Consider the following 26,839-nt stretch of genomic DNA (forward strand, 5'->3'; position numbering starts at 1 on the left):
TGCATTTAAACTTGAAAAACCTGTACCATTCTCACTATTTCTAACCCCCCTCACTGAACACCAGGCATCATTCCTCAGGTCACATTGTAGACCAGTGACGGGCAATATATACGAGTGAGTGGGCAGCATGAGTGACCCTCCTCCATCTCTGTGCGCCATGAGGTTGAAATCTGGCTTGTTCACTAACCATAACCCTACGATAAAATTAAATATATTTAATGCATGTTGATGATTCCATGGGCTTAGTAGGATTATTACTGGACTAGTAATCCAGAAACTCAGCTAATGTTTGGGGTTCGAATCCCGCCACGACAGATGGTGGAATTTAGATTCTTAATTCCAGATTTTTTTAGACAGTGAAACCATTGTCGGAAAAAACCCATCTGGTTCACTAATGTCCTTTAGGGAAGGAAATCTGCCATCCTTACCTGGTCTGGCCTACATGTGACTCCAGAGTCACAGCAATGGGGTTAACTTAAGGATGGGCAATAAATGCTGGCCAGCCAGCAATGCCCATGTCCCACGACTGAATTTAAAAATCGTCTATGTATTAATAGATATGTCAACCTCAAGTGGTAAAACAGAATAAATATCTGTGTTTGATCAGACACAGAGGGAGCGCATGGCTCTCACAGTCAATGTCGTGAGCAATCAACACCACCCACCCTCACTTTTACGTGCAAGTTGCTTCTGTCATACTAACAGGGAACATGGTACACACGTGGAAACCAGCAAAATGTAGCAACACTGCATGTGCGCAACAGTCAGAATGTCTCACGGGCCGCACTCAGAATCCAGATGGGCCACGTGTGGCCCCAGAACTGCAGGTTGCCCCCCAACGATGTAGACAGTCATCCTGTCCGTATCTGTGTGGCACGGGTGGCACAGTGGTTAGCACTGCTGCCTCACGGTGCAAGAGTCCCAGGTTCAATTCCAGCCTCGGGTCACTGCCTCTGTGGAGTTTGCACATTCTCACCATATCTACATGAGTTTCCTCCAGGTGCTCCGGTTTCCTCCCACTCTCCAAAGATGTGTGGGTTAGATTGATTGGCTGTGCCAAATTGACCCTAATGTCAGGGGGATTAGCAGGGTAAATGCATGGGGTTGCGGGAATAGGGCCGGCGTGGGATTGTGGTCGGTACAAACTCGATGGGCCAAATGGCCTCCTGTACTGTAGGGATTCTATGATTCTGCTACCAGCCTATGGTGGCAGGGCTACTCTTGGTTGAGTTTGTCGAGGGTGATTGCACAAAGCAGCCAACCATAACCTGACCTTTAATTGTCCTGCCTTCCTTATGAGAAAGTGTTTGAGTCTCTGTTTGTCACTGACCCAGGCCACCAGGTACCCAAGGTGCAGAGTTTCACAGCTCCAAGGTCCTGGGTTTGATTCCCGGCTCGGGTCACTGTGTGTGTGGAGTTTGCACATTCTCCTCGTGTCTGCGTGGGTTTCCTCCAGGTACTCTGGTTTCCTCCCACAGTCCAAAGATGGTTAGGTTGATTGGCCATGCTAAAATTGCCCCTGAGTGTCCTGGGATGTGTAGGGATATGGGGATAGGGCCTGGTTGGGATTGTGTTCGGTGCAGACTCGATGGGCCGAAAGGCCTCTTTCTGCACTGTAGGGTTCTATGATTCTATGAATTCTGACCGTAATTTGGGGAGCAGCAGCATGGTGGTGTTGTCGCTGGAATCCAGAGACCCAGGGTGACTGTCTGGGGTACCCGACTTCGAATCCCACCACAGCAGATGGTGGAACATGAATTCAGTAAAAATCTGGAATTAAGAATCTACTGAGGACCATGAAATCATTGCTGATTATTGTAAAAACCCATCTGGCTCACTAGTATCCTTTTAGGGAAGGAAATCTGCCATCCTTATATGGTCTGACCTAATGTGGGTCCCACAGTGGCACAATGGTTAGCCCTGCCGTCCCACAGCGCTAGGGACCCGGGTTCAATTCCCAGTGTGGGTCATTGTCTATGCGGAGTTTGCACATTCTCTCCGTGTCTGCGTGGGTTTCCTGCGGGTTCTTGGGTTTCCGCCCACAGTCCAAAAGATGTGCGGGTTAGATGGATTGGCCATGCTAAATTGCCCCTTGGTGTCGAAGGGATTAGAAGGGTAAACAGGTAGGGTTCTGGGGATAGGGCCTAGTTGGGATTGTTGTCGGTGCAGACTCAATGGGCTGAGTGGCCTCCTTCTGCAATATAGGGATTGTATGATGTGGCTCCAGATTCACTATAATGTGGTTGTCTTCCTACCCAGGGATGGGCAGGGAAAAATGTTGGCCCAGCCAGTGAAGCCCACGTCCCATGAATGAACAAAAAGAACTGTATTGTCTCTTGCTATTAAGAAAACCAAATGTTCGAACTGATGACTCTTCCATTGGTTACTTAAAACCAAACCACAATCGTTGATGTGGCTGCCCACATGTAGGCCAAGTAAGGATGGCAGATTTCCTTCCCTAAAGGACGCTAAAGTTTATTTTTCAGTGTCACAAGTAGACTTACATTAACACTGCAATGAAGTTACTGTGAAAATCCCCTAGTCACCACAATCCGTCACCTGTTCGGGTACACTGAGGGAGAATTTAGCACAGCCAATGTGCCTAAACAGCACATCTTTTGGACTGTGGGAGGAAGCTAGAATACGCAAAGGAAACCCACGCAGACATGGGGAGAATGTGCAGCTTCCACACCGACAGTGACCCAAGGCAGGAATTGAACCCAGGAACCTGGTGCTCTGAGGCAGCAGTGCTAACCACTGTGCCACCGTGCTGCCCCAGATGGGTTTTTGCAACAATCAACAAGGGTTTCATGGTCATCATTAGACTTTTAATTCCAGATTTTTACAAAGTCAACCACATTACTATGGATCCGGACTCACATCATAGGATCCCTCCTGTGTAATATCTCACTGTGTACACTTAATGGATCAGAATCAGGGAAATGTGGGAAATTACATTAGCCTTCCAGCACTGTGCCACAGTAGTTAGAACTGCTGCCTCACACGCTAGGGACCCAGGTTCGATCCTGAAGGTTTGCTTTGATAATGTTGCTATGGGGTGTTTTGAAGCTAATAGAACTGGATAAATGAGAGCTGTTGTAGAATCAGAAAGAGGCCATTTGGCCCATTGTGTCTGCACTGACCACAATCCTACCTAGGCCCCATCTCCATAACTCATGAATTTACCCTAGTTAGCCGCCCTGACACTAAGGGGCAATTTAGCATGGCCGATCCACCTAACCAGCACGCCTTTCGGACTGTGGGAGGAAAACGGAGCACCTGGAGGAAACCCACGCAGACGTGGGGAGAATGTGCAAACTCCGCACAGACAGTGACCCAAGGCAGGATTTGTGCATTGGTTACTGAGAATGGCACAGCAGATACAACAAAGACATTTCTCAACTGCTTCCACAACTGTAAGAAGTCCAACAACACCAGCTTAAAGCCCAATAGATTTGTTTGGAATCGTGAGTCACCTGATGAAGGAGCAGTGCTCCGAAAGCTCGTGATTCCAAATAAATCTGTTGGAGTTTAACCTGGTGTTGTGAGACTACTTACTGTGCCCAGACCAGTCCAACACCGGCATCTCCACATCAAGGCTTCAACTATTGTGTAAAGTGTCCTGCAATGTAAATGGAATGGTTCGCACAGCGAGACAAATGGTGAGGATGTTCACTCAACTAATCCCTGGTCCCCATATGGTGGGTTTATTGAATTTTGCAGTGACTTATCCTGTCTCTCTTTCATTTGTCGTTTATCCATTCACAGAGTGTCGGTGTGCGATGCAGTAAGGCTTTGGGAACATTTGGAACAGAACAAGTTATTTGAGCTGCTTCACCTGTCCCTTCTTAAGTTCTCTGTCAATCCTTTCGAGATCAAGAGTTTGAAAGACATCGATGACCTCGATTTACTGGTACGAATTCATAAAGACAGAAGATTCCTTTCAAGGTGAGTCGACACATCTCTCACTTTGATTCGATCTGTGAGTCAGAGCTTCTGCCCCTCTCGATAGAATTCTAACCTGGCTGCCATCTTGCAATGGACTCCGAATATATCAACCTATAGCCGGAACTTACCTGGAGCTAATGACATATTGTACCAAGAATCATTATTAGTGATAATAAGAGATGAATATCTTGATAACCCTCTCAGGAATCCCATGGGGAATCCTTAACTGATTTCCCTTTGGGACTCATGGAATACGAATTCCCATGGTAACAGGCAATCACCTACCCAGGTGGAATTTGTTACTCGAGTCCTTGATAAGGCAGAGACCAGGGCCTGAAGACCGATCGTCCAACACAGGACTTACGCATATGCACCACAGGATTATAAGACCATAAGACATAGCAGCAGAATTAGGCCACTCGGTCCATTGACTCTGCTCCACCATTCAATCATGCCTGATATTTTTCTCATCCCCATTCTCCTGCCTTTTCCCCATAACCGCTGATCCCCTTATTAATCAAGAACCTATCTATCTCTGTCTTAAAGACACTCAATGACCCAGCCTCCACAGCCTTCTGCGGCAAAGAGTTCCACAGATTCACCACTCTCTGGCTGAGGAAATTCCCCTTAGTTCTGTTTTAAAGGATCGCCCCTTTAGCCTGAGGCTGTGCCGTCTGGTTCTAGTTTTTCCTACTAGTGGAAACATTCTTTCCATGTCCACTCTATCCAGGCCTCACAGTGTGCTGTAGGTTTCAATAAGATCCCCCCTCCTCATCCTTCTAAACTCCACGAGCACAGACTCAGAGTCCTCAACCATTCCTCATACGACAAGTTCTTCATTCCAGGGATCATTCTTGTGAAACTCCTCTGGACCCTTGCCAAGGGCAGCACATCCCTCCTTAGCTGTGGGGCCCAAAACTGCTAACAATACTCCACATGGGGATCTGACCAATCGCCTGCCCGGGTGGAGCTTGTTAGCCAAGCCCTCGAAAAAGCAGACCCCAGATCGGGTCTGCAGGGTAACTAAGCAGCAATAGGGCTGGGTGGGATTGTGGTCGGTACAGACACGATGGGCCAAATAGCCTTCTTCTGCACTGTAGAGATTCTGTGAGACCGAGTGCGCATGTGCGCCACAGGATGATGGCTTAACCTAATGATTTACAATAAACATCCTTTCTTTCCAGTTGGCCTTCTGAGTTATTATAAATATCTAATGGACAGGAATTTCCCTTCCTGTTTGGCAGCAACAGAGTTATGGATGGGATGTGGGTAGTTGGAGATGAGCTACAGCTCAGTCAAGATCTAAGTGGCTGAATGGTCAACTCCCATTACCGAGGGCAGATACACCCAGCTGTCGAGGATTGTATATTTCTGTAATGTTTTCGTGTAAGATCTGTTTCTGCTTCTGTTGCTGCAAACTCTAATTTGCCAGGTGTATTTGGAGTTTGTCGAAAGCTTCTTTCTGGGTGTATGTTTCTTGCCAAATTGGTTCTACGTTCGTCAAGAGTCTGCGTTATCAAATAAATCAAAATAACACTTGTATCTCTGCGTAATAAAATGCAAACAAGAAATGTTTACATCTTGTGTTTCATGTTTTTCCCCGGAACAGCGCACACAGCACATCTGGAGAGGAGCTGTATGAGTTACCTGCTGTCAGGACACTTCAGATGCTGGAGTTTGCGTAAGTAATGAGTTGTAGCCTTGTGCTTCGATCATGTTTTCTCCACTTATCAGAGTTCAGAAGGGTGTCAAAGCTGTGGAGGGGATATGGGGGTGTTCTACGATGCTGGATATGACTACAGTTCTTCCTGGGAGTTTGGGATAAGATTTCCCTTTGAGTTTGGAGCTCTCCCCTCATCCAGCTCCAGGGTTAGGGTACCAAGGTCATAGAATCCCAACAGTGCAGAATGAGGCCATTCGGCCCATTCAGTCTGCACCGACAACAACCCCACCCTATCCCCATAACCCCATGTATTTACCCTGCTAATCCCTCTAACTCTAAAGGGGCAATTTAGCATGGCCAATCCACCTAATCCGCACATATTTGGACTGTGGGAGGAAACTGGAGCACCCGGTGGAAACCCACGCAGACACGGGGAGAATGTGCAGTCTCCACACTGACAGTGACCCGAGGCTGGAATTGAACCCGGGTCCCTGGCGCTGTGAGACAGCAGTGCTAACCACTGTGCCACCCATCATAATTTGGACACCTTCACACGCCCATCGCAGGGTTCGATCCAACTGATCCATGGGAAGAAAGTTGGATTTCTGGGTTTCCTAAGTTAGGACTGGACATTCCTGCACCCCCCACCCCCGCCAACCCCCTCCCCCCCACCCATTCCTCCTACTCCCCTCCCCGCCCAACAGGAAATGAAGTAAAATGTCTTCCGATGCTGAGCTGGGGTCTGACAGGAAGGTTCAGCATTTTGCTTCCATTTTTTCATACCCCCTACCAAGTTGTAAAACCAACATCCTGGCATCTTCAGCGATTATTAAGAATTAGTTCTCTTCACTTACAATTGAAATTAAAATGAAGGAATGTTGAAATGATGGCCAACTAACAAAAGTATTTCAATCTCACAGCCTCGGCCCTGTCAATGGACCCCAGGGGTTTCGAAAACTAACCAAGATTCTCCCAGCTCTGGCTTTCCTGAAGTACCTAGAGTGAGTAAAAAATTGAAGTTGTTTACCAGTGGCCTACTTTTAGACAAATCTTTCCAACTCTTTGCGGGGGGAGGATTCTCCGGCCTCCCCGTTGGCGTGTTTCTCACGGTGGGATGCAGCACGTTAGTTTTCCAGTCCCACCGCTGTCAGTGGGATTCCTCTGGACTCCACCCAATGCTGCCGGGATACCTGCGGCGAGCCTGCACCTTCAGCAGGACAGGAAGATCCCACTGACGTGACCAGCCAGAGAACTCCGGTCTTCACTTGCACGGCTTACAAGTTAATTTAGAAACATAGAAGCGTAGAAACATGGAAACTAAAAGCTGGAGTAAGCCAATTGGCCCTTTGAACCTATGCCGCCATTCATTATGATCATGACTCATCACTGGATTCAGTATCCTGATCCCCCCTTCCCCTCGTATCCCTTGATCCAATTAGACCCAAGAGCTATATCTAAGTTCTTCTTGAAATGTTTTGGCCTCAACTGCATTCTGTGGGGGTGAATTCCACACATCTACCACCCCCTGGGTGGAGAAATTTCTCCTCACCTCAGTGTACCCCTTACCCTCAAACTATAACCCCTAGTTCTGGGCTCCCCCACCACTGGGAACATTCTTTCTGAATCGACCCTGTCTAATCCTGTTAGAATTTTATAAGTTTCTATGAGATCCCCCTCTCACTCTTCTAAACTCCAGTGAATATAATCCCAACCGACTTAGTCTCTCCTCATAAACAGGCCTGCCATCCCAGCAATCGGCCGGGTAAACCATCGCTGCACTCCTTCTATAGCAAGGACATCCTTCCTCAGATAAGGGACACCAAAACTGTGCACAATACTCCAGGTGTGGCCTCACCAATCGACTTAATCTCTCCCAATATGACAATAATTTGACTCCATCTGAAGTGATAGAGTTAAATTTTAGTCAACTCAATCCTCCTGAGCAATTTGAAATTTCCAATGTTTCCATTATAGTTCAGGGGGGAAAAAAAATCACCACTTTATCATTTCCCACACTGATAATGTTGAGCAGGAATGTAGCTTAATGTTTGATACAAATAGAACTTAAATTATCGCAGATCCTCAAATCATTGAATCCGGTTAATGAATCGGAAGACCTGAAAATGGATTCATTGATCTGGTTTTGAGATGCAATTTTTTTTTGGAATGGTAGTTTTGTTTTAGAGTATTCTTTCATGGGATGTGGGTGTTGCTGGCTAGACCACCATTTATCACCCATCCCTGATTGCTCTGGCGAAGGAGCTGTCAAGTTAACATTGTATTTACACACGGTGTGCACATAACAACTACTGGATCAAAGTTAATCTATAGGGAGAATTACTTGCTCAGATAAAATTGCTTGACAAAGGTTTTATTCCATGTATCCATTCTATAATCTAAGTAATTCGAGATTGGGTATTGTTCATCACCAAGGGAATGACTAATTGTTTCAACTTTCAGAACCAAGTATACCCCTGCCAATTTGCAAATGAGTCTTTTTCACCGATGTTTTGCCCTATAAACGCTGTTATTTTATAAGATGAATGTCTGCGTAAAATAATACAGTAAGAGGTCCCACAACACCAGGCCACTCACCTGATGAAGGGGCAGCGCTCCAAAAGCTCGTAATTCCAAATAAACCTATTGGACTTTAACCAGGTGTTGTGAGACTTCTTACTGTTCCCCTCCCAGTCTAACGCCAGCATCTCCACATCATAAAATAATACAAGGCAAGCCAGGGTAGTTTTGTACATAGAATACATTGCTGGTAGTGGAAGCTTGTTTTTTTATTCGTTAGTGGGGCATGGGTGTCACTGGCTGGCCAGCATTTATTGCTCATTCCTAGTTGCCCTTGTTCAGAGGGCTGTTGAGTGTCAACCCCATTGCTGTGGCTCTGGAGTTACATGTAGGCCAGGCCAGGTAAGGATGGCAGATTTCCTTCCCTAAAGGGCATTAGTGAACCAGATGGGTTTTTCCAACAATCGACAATGGTTTCAGGGTCATCACTAGATTCTTAATACCAGATTATTTTATTGAATTCAAATTCCACTATCTGGCGTGGTGGGACTCGAACCCGGTTCCCCAGACCATTAGCTAAGTTTCTGGATTAATAGTCTGGCGATAATACCACTAGGCCATCGCCTCTCCTACTGGGAAGCACTGGCTAGATTTCATCACACTATCACAGTGCATAGCTTAGTCTGTATGTTAACCATTCTACTTACACAGTTGCAAAGTTTTGTCAAAGATTTATTACTGGAAAGGAACACTTTTAACTCAAATCTTCTGCTGCTTTCTTACAGTTTGGAAGGACCGAGCTCCCAGAAAGATAAAATGAGTGAAAACAAAATAGGAGATGAAGGAGCTGAGAGGTTGGCGGATGTGTTGTCGAATTTAACCTCGCTGGAAAAGTTGATGTGAGTAAAAGACTTATAAACCTGTGTCATTTCAGAATATACATCCGCCTGTTTTAAGTATCAAATCATACACTGTATATATTGGGTAATCACAATATTCCAGGGACTTTTTTATTCATTTGTGGGGTATGGGAATCGATGGCATTTATTGTCCCCCCTAATTTCCTTTGGCTGAAGCTCTGAGAGTCATATTATATGCCCCATTAGGAACAGTGCTCCTTACTGAATGTTTTGTGACAAGCCCCCCCTCCCCTCATTCATCACACTCAAATTTCCCTTCTTGGCACTATTAGGGTGGCACGCTGGCACAAAGGTTAGCACTGCTGCTTCACAGTGCAGGGACCCGGGTTCGATTCCTGGTTTGGGTCACTGTCTGTGCGGAGTCCGCACTTTCTTCCCCATGTCTGCATGGGTTTCCTCCGGGTGCTCCGGCTTCCTCCCTCAGTCTGAAAAATGCGCTGGTTAGGAACATTGGCCGTGCTAAATTCTCCCTCAGTGTATCCGAACAGGCACTGGAGTGTGGCAACTAGGGGATTTTCACAGTAACTTCATTGCAGTGTTGATGTTAGCCTACTTGCGACACTAATAAAATAAACTTAAAACTTAAACTCCATTGATTTAGCCAACATGGCTACACAAGCTCTGCTAGCTCATTGGCTGCCAAAAACGCACATGACTTGGGCTTCTCGTGATGATGAGCCAGTCACCTCATTGGCTGCCGAATCGTAGGTGCCAAAACATGTACTTAGTTGAGTGAAGACAAAATGGTGAGGAGCCATAGGGACCACCTATCAATCTCTGCTGCAGAGTGCGCAGCTACCCGGCCCCAGTGGCACTACCCACTTCCCAGTGGGCAGTGTCAGGGTGCCTGGTGGGCAGTGCCAGGTTGCCACGGGGCACCCCCCCCCCCCACTGCTCCCAAAACCCTTGGGGGCCTCAATGAGTGGCGTGGCCATCATGTTAAGTCCCCGTTGACATGTGAGCCTCACTGGTGAGAACAATTACATCCCGGGCTCACTAATAATATTTAAATCAACATTTCAATAGATTTAAATATTGTAATCAGTCCCACATCCTTTCTAGGTGCAAGGTCGTTCCCGCCGGAAGTCTAGGCCCGGTAAGGTCGCAAGAGGCAAGAAATTGGGCGTGAACCTGAGATTTGCCATTCGCGCGATATTACCAGTTTGCCTCGCCATCAATTGGCATGGCGAGCCAATAAGATCGCCCACAGAGTTAACGCTTAGAATCTGAATACTCTTCTTCACACTCGATGATCTTAATTACAGTTAGCACATTTCAAACACCACATCCTCTGAGTAACCAAGGACAAAGCCACAGCAGGTTCAGCAATTAATTATAAATCTATCGGCCGGAATTCTCCCATCCCGCCTGCCACTGGAGTTGTAGCGGGCAATGTGAAACCCCATTGACAGTCGGACGGGAATTTGTGGCTTTTAGACCAGCCCAGCTGGAGAATTTCATCCATAGTGCGGAATCTTCTGGCTGTTCACACCCTGTTGCCGCTATAAGCGAGGACGGAGAATTCAACATTCAGAGAATCCTGCTGGAGTGAACAGCTGGAGAATTTTGTCCATATTAGCGTGGCTTCCCGGGTAGCATAGCTCCTTTATTGGCTCCCAGGGAAACTCGAAGTGTGGTACAAAAACAGCTCAGAGCACTGTAACATGTTACCATCTCCTCTCAGGATTTGTTTAATTGTCCATTATATATTGGGGGCACAGTGGTTAGCACTGCTGCCTCACAGCGCCAGGGACCGGGGTTCAATTCCCAGCTTGGGTCACTGTCTGTGCAGCGTTTGCACATTCTCCCCATGTCTGCGTGGGTTTTCTCCAGATGCTCCGGTTTCCTCCCACACTCCAAAGATGTGCGGGTTCGGTGGATTGGCCATGCTAAAATTGTCCCTTAGTGTCAGGGGACCAGCTAGGGTAAATACATGGATTTACGAGGATAGGGCCTGGGTGGGATTGTGGTCGGTGCAGACTTGATGGGCCAAGTGGCCTTCTGTACTGTAGCGATTCTATGATTATAATGTTAAATGTCTAGTTTAATTGGAAGCATTTGATGTTTTGTTATTTTGCAGATTGTCACGCAACCAGATAGCAGACCGGGGGGCTCAGGAGCTGGCTAAATCCCTCCCCAATCTGAAGTTCTTGAAAACACTGAGGTACGTTTCGAAGTCAATATCTTTTGAGAACTGGATTAGGAAAATGATTGATGGGAGCATCCACGCCATAAATTAGCCAAATTCACTGTAATCGTGAATAGTTATAATGTTGACCCTTGTAGATTTTCGGCAAGCAACTAAATCCATCTTTATCAGGAATCAAATTAGTTTAAGTTGCTCTCGACATGTCCCAGAAACTGTGCAGAAGATTCTTCAACAGATCAGAGAAAATGATGTTAAAATTCAAGTCACTTTTAATTGTGACATATGATGAATTTCAAATGTTAATTTAAGGACATTGATTAAATATTCCGTTCTTGAATCTTCCTGTATATTTTCCCACAAGTTCTCTAATTTCGGGGATTCCCCGAATCTCCCAAATGCAACCCGGAGGACACACGGATGGCCCGTTCCCGTGGAGGGAAGTTTCTATTTTTTGCCCGGAGTGCTGGCAGAGGTGAGAAAGGTGGCGTGTGCCTCAGAACCTGCACAGCCGACTTTCATAGAATCATAGAATCCTACAGTGCAGAAGGAGGCCATTCGGCCCATCGAGTCTGCACTGACCACTATCCCACCCATGCCCCATCCCCACAACCATATATATTTACCCTAGCTAGTCCCCTGAGACTAAGGGGCAGTTTAGCACTAAGCTAAACCTAAGCTGCGCATCTTTGGACTCGTAACATTGCACAGCACTCTGTACAGAAGAAATCCAAGGTATGGCCCATGCTGTCACAATGGCAGGGCAGGAGCAGAAAAAGACAGCAGTTGGGGCACCATCTTTAAAATCTCCCCCCACCCAGAGGAACTGGCCAGAGGTTCTGGCTTGGGTCACTATCTGTGTGGAGTCTGCACATTCTCCCCGTGTCTGCGTGGGTTTCCTCCAGGTGCACCAGTTTCCTCCCACAGTCCGAAAGACGTGCTGGTTAGATGCATTGACCATGCCAAATTCTCCCTCAGTGTACCCAAACAAGAGCCGGAGTGTGGCGACTAGGGGATTTTCACTGTCGCTTCATTGCAGTGTTAACGTAAGCCGAATTGTGACACTAATAAATAAAAATAAAAATCCTTGGCACTGCTCCTTGGCGACAGTGGTTGGCACTGCTGTACCTAGGTTCAATTCTGACCTCCGGTCACTGTCTGTGCAGAGACTGCACCTTCTCCCCGTGTCTGTATGGATTTCCCCCAGGTTTCCTCCCACAGTCCAACGATGTGCGGGTTAGGTGGATTGGCTGTGCTAAATTGACCTTAGTGTCAGGGGGACTAGCTCGGGTAAATGCATGGGGATAGGGGGATAGGGCCTGGGTGGAATTGTGGTCGGTGCAGACTTAATGGGCCGATTGGCCTCCTTCTGCACTGGAGGGATTCTAAGATTCTAAATCCAGCAAGCCACAATCAATTATCCTTGTCTGATCCAACTTTAATTTTATTTTACAGCCTTTATGACAACATCATCGGTGATAGAGGGGCAGAGAAACTAGCAGAAATCCTCCCAATAATGAAATCGTTGAAAGTTCTGGAGTAAGTTTCGTTCATATCAAGTTGACAATAATTATACATAACGTTGGCATTGGACTAATTACTTTCGCTTCTTTTCCTTTCTGTTAATCTTTCTCCTCTCTGACTGAAATTATTGTAGAAATTGGTATTCACAAAGTTCACAAGTTTCTGGAGCTAAGGTTATTACACATTCGGTGTGCCGGGACATGGCTGCCACTGAAGTTTTTTTTATTCTTTTATGGGATGTGGGTGTCACTGTTTGGCCTGTATTTATTGCCTAATTGCCCTTGAGAAAGTGGCAGGTGAGCCGTGTTCTTACATTGCTGCAGTACGTGTGGTGTGGGTGCATCCACAGTGCTGTTCAGGAGGGAGTGCTAGGATTTTGACCCAGCAATAGTAAAGAAAAGGCTGACATATTTCCCGCTCAAAGTGATGTGTGGTTGGGAGGAGAACTTACAGGTAGTGATGTTCCCATGTGTCTGCTAATCTCATCCTTCTAGGTGGTTACGGGTTTGATAGATGCTGCGTAAGGAACCTTGGTGATCCTTGGTGACATTGATCCTTGCTGTTTTAGACACCCAGGTGCCTTCAAGTAAAAATGCAAAAAGGATTCCGATTTGATTTGATTTGATTTATTGTCAGATGTACTGGTATACAGTAGAAAGTATTGTTTCTTGTGCACTGTACAGACAAAGCATACTGTTCATAAGGAAGGAAAGGAGAAGGTGCAGAATGTAGTGTTACAGTCATAGCTAGGGTGTAGAGAAAGATCAACTTAGTACGAGGTAAGTCCATTCAAAGGTCTGATGGCAGCAGGGAAGAAGTGTTCTTGAGTCAGTTGGTACGTGACCTCAGACTTATGTGTCTTTCTCCCCACAGAAAATGTGGAAAAGAGAATGTCCGGGGTGCATGAGGTCCTTTATTATCCTGGCTGCTTTGCCAAGGCAGTGGGAAGTGTAGACACAGTCAATGGGTGGGAGGCTAGTTTGTGTGATGGATTGGGCTACATTCACGATCCTTTGTAGTTCCTTGCGGTCTCGGGCAGAGCAGGAGCCCATACCAAGCTGTCATACAACCAGAATGCTTTCTATGATGCATCTGTAAAAGTTGGTGAGAGTCGTAGCTGACATGCCAAATTCTGTGTCTGTTTCCAAACTCTTCTGCAAAACGTGTGAATAGACAAACATCCTGCTAGTTTTCCCACTTTTGCAGGAGCAGAAAAGGGATAAGTCTTCTGGGGAAAAAAAAAGGAAGGGGCAAGTTTTTGTCCCCGTCTCCTGCTGTGAAGCTGGCTGTGTTCCTCACGGCTGCACAGGGTCACTGCTGACCTGTTCTAGACCCACCTGTGTTTTCCTCTGCCCCTCCCTCCCAACCAGGATTCAACCTGAGGGTCACTGGTTGAAGAGGCAAATGTACCAAATTTGATCCCCAGCTGTATCTGGAGGTGTGTTGGGCTTTATTGATAAAACACAGCCTGAGGCCTAATGTCATCTGGGCCTTAAAGATCTGGCACAGTACGCCATCTATTTTGGACCAGAAAACAAGCTTAATTCAATTTCCAGCACTCGTGAACCATACTGATGTTATCTCTGGGAGTCTCCCAACTTGAAACAATGGTTCATTGTTGTGTATTTTTATTTGGAACATTGTGAGGAGTCACGCAACATCCCAGTGATGAACTAATCCAGTCATCATATAAGCAATTATTAAATAATAGTTATTAACTTAAAAGAAAAGAACGTACACACAAAAATAACTACAATATTCTAAGATACTTAAGTAACCAGCATAATTAGGGACACCACGCACCCCAGATATTCTCTCTTCCACCTTCTTCTATCAGGAAAAAGATACATAAGCCTGAGGTCACGTACCAACCGACTCAAGAACAGTTTCTTTCCTGCTGCCATCAGACTTTTGAATGGACTTATCTTGCATTAAGTTGATCTTTCTCTACACCTTATCAATGACTGTAACACTACATTCTGCACTCTCTTGTTTCCTTCTCGTTGAACTGTATGCTTTGTCTGTTTAGCGCTCAAGAAATAACACTTTTCACTGTATGTTAATACATGTGACAAAAACAAATCAAATCAAAAAATCACTTACACACATGAATGACTGAACACCCGCACAATTTATATAGAAATTATATTTGTTGCAAAATATATTCACAATCCCTGATGTCACTAAGACTTCCTTTTCCCAAACAATATCCAAATTAAATAACTCCAAGTCAAGTGTAGCTTATAGTTACTACACAATACAGGGCTGATGATCATATAAGTCTGTGCGAAATGTTTAAATGTTTATTTATTAGTGTCGCAAGTAAGGCTTACGTTAACACTACAATGAAATTACTGTGAAATTCCCCTAGTCGCCACATTCTGGTGCCTGTCCAGGTCAATGCACCTTATCAGCACATCTTTCAGATTGTGGGAGGAAACTGGAGCACCCAGAGAAAACCCACGCAGGCATGGGGAGAACATGCAAACTCCACATAGACAGTGACTCAAGCCGGGAATGGAGCCCAGGTCCCTGGTGCTGTGAGGCAGCTGTGCTAACCACTGTGCCACCATTCCTGGTCCAGTGAAGATATTTAAACTGCCTTTATAAAGGCTTCCGGCAATGTCTTAGCTCTGAGACTCACAGGACCTCATATTAGGGTCTCGTGTGTTTTCCTCTGTGTTTCCTCCCAACCAGGACTCAACCTGAGGGTCACTGGTTGAAGAGGCAAATGAACCAAATTCGATCCCCAGCCCTGGACGAGCTGTATCTGAGGTGTGATGGGCTTTATTGATAAAACGCAGCCTGAGGCCTAGCGTCCTGAGATGCACTGGCTTCTGGCTGTGATGGACTGGCCTCTCTGATTCTGAGGGCGGGGGCAACAGTTACACTGCTTCCCTTTTTGTTATTTCAAACTTGAGAGTCGATATCCACAAATCTCAAATTCTTTCCTTTTGTGGAGTTTACTATTTCTATAGCCCTGAATCACCAGTCATTTAGGTAAACAGTTTCTGCTTGGGAAGCTTAACATTTCTACAGCAGTCATCTAAGTAACCTGTTTCCCCTCCTAGAACAATTCACATCTGATCATCTTTAGATGCTCTCATGTTTTTGGAATGTCCCGATCACTTTTACGGACTTGCCTTGTCTTGGAAATGTTGGCTGCCACTCAGCAGATTTTTACCTTTCAAGCCTTTTTAAATCCTTGTTACAGTTACTAGGCAGATTTCTACCTTTGAGGCTTTTTACAATTTTTGTTACTGTTGATGCTACACAGATCCTTGACACACTCCATCATGTTCATTTTTGGTCTGATGTCACCACATTTTTTTAAAAAAATCAGTAAAGTACATCACAAAATAAATCTTTTTTAAAACCCAACATGCGCAATATTTCTATTTGATTGAATTTTCCTGAAAGTGGTTTGTTTATGGAGGCACAGTGGTTAGCACTGCTGCTTCACAGTGCTAGGGACCTGGGTTCAATTCCCAGCTCGGGTCACTGTCTGTGTGGAGTTTGCATGTTCTCCCTGTGCCTGTGTGGGTTTCCTGTGCGTACTCAGGTTTCCTCCCACAGTACAAAGATGTGCGGGTTTGGTGGATTGGCCGTGCTAAATTGCCCCTTAGTGTCAGGGGGATTAGCAGAGTAAATGCATGGAGTAGCAGGGTAAATTTATAAGGTAATGGGGATAGGGCCTGGGTAGGATTGTTGTCAGTGCAGGTTTGTTGGGCCGAATGGCCTGCTCCTACACTGTAGGGATTCTATGATTCTATTCTATGGTCACTTTGTTTTCGAATTGACGGATGTCTTTTTCTATCTCTGCAGTGTTAAGTTCAATAAAATCACAGATGCTGGAGCCCAAAGATTGACGCAGAGTTTAAAGAATTGTCCCCATATTGAGACAATATGGTAAGTTTGACTAAGTTCCACTAACGGGTGGCACAGTGGTTAGCACTGCTGCCTCCCAGCGCCAGACACCCAGGTTCAATTTCTGACTTGGGCCACCGTCTGTGTGTAGTCTGTACGTTCTCCCCAGGTCTGCATGTGTTTCCTTCGGGTGCTCCAGTTTCCTCCCACACTCCAAAGATGTGCGGGTTAGGTGGTTTGGCCTTGGCTAACTTAACTCTAATGTCAGGGGGACTAGCAGGGTAAATACAAAGGGTTATAGGATTGGGGCCTGGGTGGGATTATGGCCAGTGCAGACTCGATGGGCTGAATGGCCTTCTTCTCCACTGTAGCGATTCTATGATAATGACTTAGTCGTACTTTTGCTAGCGAAGGCTGCACTTATAAAATCACCCCTTCATTTCAAAGTGCATATTAAATATGCACTCAGTCTTTCAAAGTTAAAGGAACGTTCCCTTCATTTAAACAAGACTGGTTTGACCTGAGTTGTTCTTTGATTTTTTTTCTTCATTCTCAAGACCCAAGTAAACCCAAGGCTGTTTAACAGACCCAATGCTGTAGGCTTTCTGAGTGCAGACAATGCAACTTATCTCCCAGTTTGCATCCCTCCTCTCCTGACTGGCAGGGCAGATCTTGTGATGTGAGATTGGGGTTAGAGGTGGGAGGGCTGGTCCTCGGGAGTGATACGCCGCTGCTTCACCAGCATTTTCCAGTCTCCCGGCCCATGTTTTAAAAATAGACGCTTAGAGTTGGCGGGTGCCTGGCACTGTGAGCTAACAGCGCTGCCCCCTTTAGTAGGAAGTCTTCTCGCAAAGTCTCCAGCTTGATGTGCCCCCCCCTCTCTCTCTCATGCCTAAAGTTGAAGCTCCCACCTCTCACAGTGACGCTGTCAATCTCTCAGGGCTGGGTGGTTCCCTATTGTCCCTCCAGCCACGTGAGCCCACCCACAATCCTGAATTCAAACCCATTAGCAGTCTAGACATCAAGGTCCCAATCCCGTAACAAAATGCCCACCCATTTCCCCTCTTCCTCACGCTGGCCCACCCTCTCCTGCCATCTCCCAGCCTTTCACACACGCCGATGTACATAATCCACCGGATTGCCATCCGGGATCATCGGATGTTGATTAAAGAAAGAAATCCAATCTGATTGTCACCCTCCCCCCACCTTCCCAGCCCAGGGACTCTGAGGCCACTTATAGTGCTCCCAGCTCCAGAGATCAGCTCACTAACCGACTGTCGGGGACTCACAGCCACCCTGACAATTGCCTTGTTCGACGTTGGCACAGACTTGCCCATGCACTCCGATTGGGATTCGCAATGGTTGCTGAAACCAGTTGTAGCCGCGTTGATACCATCCTCGCTGAGTTGACCCTTCCTTGTGTGTACGCTACATTGAGCCTTGTCTCTATCCATTAGGCAATGGGTTGTGTTTTACAGCTGTTTGCTTTCACTCTACAGGCTGTGGAGCCCAACAATTACACACTGGATGTCTGAACACATTCAACAGATTGACGTCAGAATAAATCTACAGTAGGCAATTCTTCCTGCTCAGGTAAACTTTCAATTGAATGTCTTCTTTTCCTCTCCTCCTGTAATACCTAATTGGGGCTTTTACCACTTTCCTTGTGCTTCAAGTCTTTTTCTTTGCAATTTTTTTTACTCAGGAAATAACTCATTTTTGAAAAGCGGCACTAGGAAATGTTGGGCGGGATTTTACAGCCTCGCTCATCTCAAAATTGTAAAATCCCTCCCAGAACTTTCCATTGTCCGCCTCTCGATCGCTACGATTCCTGTGGTGGACAGGGCAGCAAAGTTTGGACCCGGGTGCTGGGCAGGATTTTACAACCTCACTCATCCTGAAACTGTAAAATCCCGCCCCAGGTCAATGGACCTTTCCATTGCCAGTCCCTCGCCCGCTCCGATTCCCGTGGCAGGCAGGGCAGGAAAATTCTGCCCATTTGTTTCTAAGTTTTGCCAGCTGATCTTTGTAACATCTGCTTCCAATTTCCAGCCAGTGGTCTCGAGTGTCTGGCTGGTGGGAGACTTGGTGACTGTCGGCGCTGATACACTCTGTGGCTGGTGGTGTAAAGCCAAACTAGACTTTGTGGATGGAGCGCTCTGTCAATGCGTAAAGTCCCATTTACTAACTCATAGAAACACAGAAACTAAAAGCTGGAGGAGGCTATTTGGCCCTTCGAGCCTGCTCCACCATTCATTTTGATCATGGCTGATCATCAAATTCAATATCCCAATTCCCTTCCTCTCATATCCCTTGGTTCCTTTAGCCCCAAGAGCTATATCTAATTTCTTCTCGAAATCACACAACGTTATGGCCTCATCTACTTTCTGAGGTGGCGAATTCCACACATTCACCACCCTCTGGGTGAAGAAATGTTTCCTCAATTCTGGAAGGATTACCCCTTATCCTCAAACTGTGACCCCCGAATTCTTGGCTCCCCAACCATCAGGAACATTCTTTCTGAATCTACCCTGTCTAACCTTGCCAGAATTTTAGAAGCTTCTACGAGATCCTTTTTCACTCTCCTAAACTCCAGCGAACTGGGATAGTTTCAATTAAGTAATGGATAAAAGCAAAATACTATGGATGCTGGAATCTGAAACCAAATGAGAAAATGCTGGAAAATCTCAGCAGGTCTGGCAGCATCTGTAAGGAGAGAAAAGATGTGACACTTCGAGAGCAGATGATCTTTTGTCAGAAGTTTCAATTAAGAGCAAAGTTAATACCTGCAACTAGTGGTGCTTAAGTTCTCCATTACTAACGTACATCTGGAACAACTGTCCTATGGAGATACTGGGCAAAATTTTCTGGCCGTTCAGACTGGTGGGATTCTCCAGTCCCGCTGCAGTGAAGAGACTTGGCTGAGCGCCAAATTCTCCATTCTCACTTGCAGTGGCTGGAGAATGGCCGTGATAATTCCCCAGCGATGAGGTCCAGAAACAATTAAAGCAAAACTCTCAGCTTTGACGAAGAGTCAGCCAGACTCAAAACATTGACTCCACTCTCTCTCCACAGATGCTGTCAGACCTGCTGAGATTTTCCAGCATTTATGTTTTTGTTCCAGATTTCAGCAACTGCAGTATTTTGCTTTTATATTAAAGCAAAAATCTATCTTTGTTCGAAAAATCTGTATTTCAGAAGTCTGGTCTTGATTCTTCTCCAAATGCATTTCACCTTGTATGCAATTCTGACACAGTAATGGAATATCTAAAAGACTATTTATGGGATTATGTCATTCTGTGTCTGTTACTGCAAAGAAACATCTCGATGTAACCATCTTTCTTTCATTTGTGTTTTTGGTAAACTTCATGCTTTCAAAATCAGTACTGAGCATGAGACTTTTTACACTTGGGCCATAAGACTGCAGAAATGGGCCATTTGGCCCATCATCCAAAACTCTCACATCAAGAATACGTGTAACGTAATGGTCTGACAATGAGGTGCATTAAGCCCCAATATCTGAAGCCTATTCCATGTAGCGTCAGCGGATCATTTAAAATTTATTTACGAGTGTAACAAGTAGGCTCACATTAACACTGCAATGAAGTTACTGTGAAAATCCTTGAGGAGCCACACTCTGGTGCCTGTTTGGGTACATTAAGGGAAAATTTAACATGGCCAATTCACCTAATCAGCAGATCTTTTGGCCTGTGGGAGGAAACTGGAGCACCCAGAAGAAACTCACACAGACACGTGCAGGTTCCGCACAGACAGTGACCCAAGCCGGGAATTGAACCCGGGTCCCTGGCGCCGTGAGGTAGCAGAGCTAACCACTGCGCCATCCAATTTCCATTGGCCACAGCAACAATCTTTTAGCCCCTTATGTTCCCGGATTGAAAATCAGATGCCAATTGGTGCCAACACATGTGCAGGTTTGTGCAGTGGGCATGGGCTCAGGCAGCACTGGGTTCAGAATGTTCAAAACTATTCAACTTGAAACCTTCACAGCTGGCAGGCAAACCAGATGTCAATGGCAGCTGTTGAAGCCTGACCTCAGAAGCAGTCTACTAATCAATACAGTCCTCCTTATTATTTTCTCTCTTCCTTTGGCACGGTGGCACAGCTGCCTCCCAGCGCCGGGGAGTTAGGTTTGATTCCCGGCTTGGGTCATCGTCTGTGTGTCATTAGCACATTCTCCCCATATTTGTGTAGGCTTCCTCTGGGTGCTCCGGTTTCTTCCCACAGTCTGAAAGACCTGCTGGTTAGGTGCTTGCTTGGCCATCCTAAATTCTCCCTCAGTGTACCCAAACAGGCACCATAGTGTAGCAACTAGGGGATTTTGACGGTAACTTCATTGCGGTGTTAATGTGGGCCTACTTGTGACACTAATAAATAAACTTTAAAGCTTTAAACTGTGAAGCACCAGTCAAAAGATGTGTGGGTTAGGTGGATTGGTCGTGCTAATTTGCCCCTTAGTGTCAAGGGATTAGCTAGGGTAAATGTATGGGGTTATGGGGATAGGGCTGGATTGTGGTTGGTGCAGACTTGAAGGGCCGAACAGACTCCTTCTGCACTTTTGGGGTTCTATAATTTCCAGTGAGTCAAGCTATTTTGCTTCAAGTAAAACACGGCTAATCAGAGTTTTTTTTTGACTTCGATTACAGTATTCAACAAGAAAGCACAAAGCACCTTTCTTCAAACTAAACTGAAAGCCCACAAGCTTCTACGTTTGGCGTGCTGGTTGTGCGGCAGTACCTGTGGCATCATCAGACATCTTGTCCACAGCTGGCTTTCCACCACCAAGAAACACCAGGAATATCAACAAAGATTTCGCCACATCTAGCAAGATAAGGAGATCAGGAGAAACATTACAACACCGAGGGCGGGATTTTCCAGCCCCGCTCTCCCCCCTCAAGGCTGAAAATTCCTGTTCAAGGTCAATGGGCCTTTGTATGGTCCAGTCCCACCCCCCCCACTTTCATTGTCTGGATGGTGTCTGGGGAGTGCAATGAGGTCCATCTCCTGTACCATCTCCTCTTGGGAATGGAGCCATAAGCCAATCATTCTCCACATTTATTGCTCCCAGCATCAACGTCTTCGATAGAATCTATGACCTAAGATCTATGACCTATGATGCTGATGTTAGGACAGTACAGAAGGAGGCCATTCAGCCCATCAAGCCTGCACTGACCACAATCTCACCCAAGCCCTATCACCATAACTCCATTAATACATAATGCTTTGACAAATGGTCATCTGGACTCGAAACGTCCGCTCTTTTCTCTCCTTACGGATGCTGCGGACCTGCTGATATTTTCCAGCATTTTCCCTTTTGGAATATAATGACTTGTGCTGAGTGTGTTCTTTGGAAAACAAATTGAACCATTGCACAAGATTTGCACTAAGTGAATTTTCTACTGCACTGGTTAGTTTATGATCGCGTTGGTAAGCGATTGCTGCTATTTAACCATGTATTGAAAGAATCATAGTGGTATGCACTCTTTGATAAGAATATAGTCTAATTAGCTTGTATTTATATGCTGCCTTTTCCATATAAAGCTTCCCAAGGCTCTCCATGCAGGGCATTGTGAAGTGAAATTTGACACTGAGCCACATTAGAGTAGACAAGGGCACTTTGACAAAGAGCTTGATCAAATAACTAGATTTTAAGGCTTGGCTTGAAAGAAGAGAGATAGGGAAAGACATTCCAGAATTTAGTGCCTTGGCATTCAAGGGTATGGTCACCAATGGTGAAGTGATTAAAATTGGACATTCTCAAGAGACCATATTTAGAGGAACACAGATATCTTGGAGGTTGTGCAGTTGCAGGAGATGACAGAGGTAGAGAGAAGAGATAGAGTGGAGCGATTTGGGGATCTGGGCATCACGGTGGCACAGTAGTTAACACTGCTGCTTCACAGCTCCAGGGAACCGGGTTCAATTCCAGCCTCGGGCCACTGTCTGTGTGGAGTTCGCACATTCTCCCCGTGTCTATGTAGGCTTCCTCTGGGTGCTCTGGTTTCCTCCCACACTCCAAAGATGCATCATTGTTGGTAACCAATTTGCTGAAGGCCCAAGTTTCAGGCAGTGTTGATACGTTCTTCAGATTTATTTATGTAGTGTTGTTACTTATTTGATCAGGTTTACATTACTCAAAATGATTGAGGAGTTTATTGAGAAGCGACAGTATAAATCCAACATAAATCACAGTACTTATGATCTGTAATAGGTGAGATGGTCAACTGTTCCTTCACTGGACGCCCAGATTGATTGGCATGGTGGTTTGAGCTCTATGATCTCTCTCCCCTGTCCATAGAACCTGTATAGTGCCAGAGGAGGCCTTCCAGCCCATCGGCTCTGCACCGACTATCACCCAGCCCTATCCCGTAACCCTGCTAACCTAAGGGACAATTTAACATGTCTAATCCAGCTAACTTGCACATCTTTGAACTGTGAGAGGAAACTGAACCCATGCAGACAGCGTGAGAATGTGCAAACTCCACATAGACAGTCACCCAATCGAACCCAGGTCCCTGGCGCTGTGAGGCAGCAGTGCTCACCACTGTGCCACTGTGAAGCAGCAGGCAACATCTCAGTTGTTCCATTCAATTGTCCAATTGCCAAGGGACAGGCAGCCAACTGAGGTCCCTCCATTCCAGTCTCTTTTCTCTGCACATTTCCTGGGAGTACATCTTGTAAATGCACCCAGACCATTGTTTAGCTAGGCAGGGATGTGATTACACTGTATTAGGCCCAGGATTGTCTTACATCAAGAACATTACATTTTTGAATTCTGGGTCTCAGTCTGTTGCTCTGTGCTAACCAAAACAACTGCTGCAGAGCACTTGACCAGACAAAAGGAGGAAGAATAACGTTATTTTAACAAGGCTCACTTCCTTGCATAATTTACAAATCCTACATTTGTCACAGTGCCATTTGCAACGAAGAGAGCAGACGAATTATTCTATGTTTTGGACATGTGCACTTTACAATGACAGAGCAATGAAAAGTGTATAAAGCCTTTCCTCCAATGTTACTCCCTTTCCTTAGCTTGTACTGTGCCTAACTTATAATGGGGGCGCAGTAAAATGTGGGAATGTAACGCTGCTGATGAAGGGGATGAAAAAATAATTTCCATTCTTGCACAAGCTGCTGCTTTTGCTGTCAGTCTAGATCTGGGAATACCATAGTTAGCTATCTGCCCATAACTAATCAATACAGGCTGTAGTAATTGCAAGACTTGGTGATCATCAGTTAGTATAATGAACTATAATGGTCTATTTACAATATATTTACTATACACAAAGTACTTTCAGTATGGGTACAGTTCTGGAAGCCAAAGCCCTTACTCTGCACCAAATTCCCTGCGCTCTTTCCCATTGGGCGATCAAGTCACTGATCCTCCAGATGCCCGCCTCCATGCCCTTGCTATAGAGGGAGTACAGTGAAGGTTTACTAGGCTGATTCCTGGGGTGGAAGATCTGTCATCGGAGGAGAGACAAAGTCGCTTAGGATTATACTCACTGGAATTTAGAAAAGTGAGAGGGGATCTCATGGAAACATTCTAACAGGATTAGACAGGGTAGATTCAGAAAGAATGTTCTCAATGGTGAGGGACTCCAGAACTAGGGGTCATAGTTTAAGGATAAGGGGTAAATCTTTTAGAACTGAGGAGGGGAGAAATGTCTTCACCCAAAGAGTGATGAATGTGTGGATACTGTAGAAAGTAGTTGAAACCGAAATGTTGTCTGATTTCAAGAAGAAATTGGTAAGAAGTCTCTCAACACCAGGTTAAAGTCCAACGGAATCACGAGCTTTCGGAGCGCTGCTCCTTCATCCACTCACCCGATGAAGGAGCAGTGCTCCGAAAGCTCATGAGTCCACATAAACCTGTTGGACTTTATCCTGGTGTTGTGAAACTTCTTATTGTGTTCACCCCAGTCCAACGCCAGCATCTCCACATCAAGAGGAAATTTGATATAGCTCTTGAGGCTAAAGGGATCAAATGACATGGAGGGAAGGGGGGGATCAGGATACTGAATTTGATGATCAGCCATGGTAATGAATGGTGGACAGGCTTGAAGGGCCGAATGGCCTACTCCTCCTTCTAGATTCTATGTTTCTAAAGGAACCAGCTGCTGCATATACCTTTTCATATTTTCAATTCTGCATGTTTTCTTTCATGAGCCCTCAGGCAAGGATAAAAGCTATATACTGTAATTATAATGATGTATGAGAATAACATTAATTATTGTACAAAAATGATTTGAGTTTTTTTTCCAGTATATGGAATGATGTAAATGTGTAACACTGTCACTAATGAGTTGTATAATTTATCAATATATTGTAAATAGTTGTACAGAATTATCTCGGGATTTGGGATGAACCAAATTAGCCTGAGGATTTTTTTACTGAAAAGTGAAGTTGGTTTTGAATTACATGTAAAAAAAAAGTGTTGCACTAAACTCTCTTTAAACTCTGCTGCTGTTTGAAATAAACTCAATTGTAACGTATTGTCGTTGTGTTCCTTTTGCTGTTACAATGGGATCTATGAGGAGAGGCTGAATAAACTAGGCTTGTGCTCGTTAGAGTTTAGAAGAATGAGGGGAGATCTCATTGAGACGTATAAGATGATGAATGGGATGGATAGGATAGAGGTGGAGAGACTCTTCCCGCTCAAAAAAGACAGTAGGACTAGGGGGCACAGCCTCAAGATAAAGGGGAGGCGGTTTAGAACGGAGTTGAGGAGGAACTTCTTCACTCAAAGGGTGGTGAATCTCTGGAATTCTCTGCCCGTTGAAGTGGTGGAGGCTGCCTCGCTAAATATTTTTAAGACGCGGGTTGATGGGTTCTTGATAAGAGAGGGGATTAAGGGTTATGGGGAGAGGGCGGGAAAGTGGAACTGAGCCACAACAGGTCAGCCATGATCTTATTGAATGGCGGGGCAGGCTCAAAGGGCTAGATGGCCTACTCCTGCTCCTATTTCTTATGTTCTTATGTTCTTATGACCAGTCGCTGAAAAAGACAGATCCTCTCTGAGGAAGGAGTGGGTGAGGTATTATGGGTTGTGTTAGCAGAGCGAAGGTGTTTGGTGAGAGTTGTCTCACAACCCTGTTTCCTCCACAATTTGCTTGGGTGGCACGATGGCGCAGTGATAAACCCCGCTCCCTCACCGCACCAGGGGCCCCGGGTTCAATCCCAAACTTGGGCAACAGTCTGGGTGGAGTTTGCACGTTGTCTGCATGGGTTCCTTCCAGGTACTCCGGTTTCCTCCCACACTCCAAAGATGCGCAGGTCAGCTTGAGTGGCCACGGTAAATTGTCTTTTACTGTCAGGGGGATTAGCAGGGTAAATATCACGAGGGTAGGGCCAGAGTGGGATTGTTGTCGACGCAGGCTTGATGGGCCGAATGGCCTCCTTCTTCACTGTAGGGACTCTATGATTTAAAAACCACAACCCCCACACCCACACTCCACCTATCTACCCGCTCCTTCCAGAGGGTTTATATCAAATCAAACATGGGATCCCATCATTTTCCACTCTCCCTGATGTTAGCAATTAGAACAAGAACACACGCAACAGAATTAGAAGTAGGCCACCAGGCCCTTCAATTGTGGCCTTTTTGCCTTCAATACGATGACAGCTGATCTATCTCGACAGAACTCTGTTTCTGTGCCTTTCTTTTATTCTTTCATGGAGCATGGGAGTTGCTGGTTGGCCAGCATTTATTGTCCACCCCAAGTTGCCCAAGGGCAGCTGAGAGTCAACCACATGGCTGTGGCTCTGGAGTCAGACGAGGTAAGGACGGCAGATTTCCTTCCCTAAAGAAAATTATTGAACCAGATGAGCTTTTCCGACACTCCACAATGGTTTCATGGCCATGAGTAGATTCTCAATGCCAGATTTTTTTTTTGAATTCAAATTCCACCATCTGCCGTGGTGAGATTCAAACCCGGATCCCCGGAACATTAGCTGAGTTTGTGGATTCATCGTCCAGTGATACTACCACTGGGCCATCGCCTCCCCGTGGCACTCTATTCCCCCGTCTATCAAATATTTATCCATCTCCACTATAAATACTTCTATCTCTGTATCACTGGTGCCAGCAGTTGCAGACTAATAAAATTTGCTTCAGAATTCAGCTGGCATTTAGTTTTGAAAGGTAAACATTGCACATTACCCTGAAGAAAACATATTTGGATAAAAATCAGCTGTGTTCTGCAACTGGTGTGAGATTGTCCTGCAATATTCTGA

General features: G+C 45.6%; 1 protein-coding gene across 1 annotated transcript in view; it reads left to right on the forward strand.

The window, feature by feature from the left end:
- The window catches only part of ciita (class II, major histocompatibility complex, transactivator), a 78,808-nt gene extending 53,710 nt beyond the window's left edge, over nt 1-25,098 (forward strand). The window contains exons 14-22 of the mRNA XM_080206190.1: nt 3,769-3,948; nt 5,558-5,629; nt 6,532-6,612; nt 8,914-9,027; nt 11,129-11,212; nt 12,650-12,733; nt 16,544-16,627; nt 18,085-18,178; nt 21,250-25,098. Coding sequence (XP_080062316.1) covers nt 3,769-3,948; nt 5,558-5,629; nt 6,532-6,612; nt 8,914-9,027; nt 11,129-11,212; nt 12,650-12,733; nt 16,544-16,627; nt 18,085-18,160 — 775 coding nt within the window. The 3' untranslated portion in view covers nt 18,161-18,178; nt 21,250-25,098. The remainder of the gene's footprint in view (nt 1-3,768; nt 3,949-5,557; nt 5,630-6,531; nt 6,613-8,913; nt 9,028-11,128; nt 11,213-12,649; nt 12,734-16,543; nt 16,628-18,084; nt 18,179-21,249) is intronic.
- Nucleotides 25,099-26,839: the final 1,741 nt, after the last annotated feature.

Source organism: Carcharhinus amblyrhynchos, chromosome 18 (genome assembly GCF_965287045.1).
Source record: "Carcharhinus amblyrhynchos chromosome 18, sCarAmb.v2.hapA, whole genome shotgun sequence".
Lineage (NCBI taxonomy): Eukaryota > Metazoa > Chordata > Chondrichthyes > Carcharhiniformes > Carcharhinidae > Carcharhinus > Carcharhinus amblyrhynchos.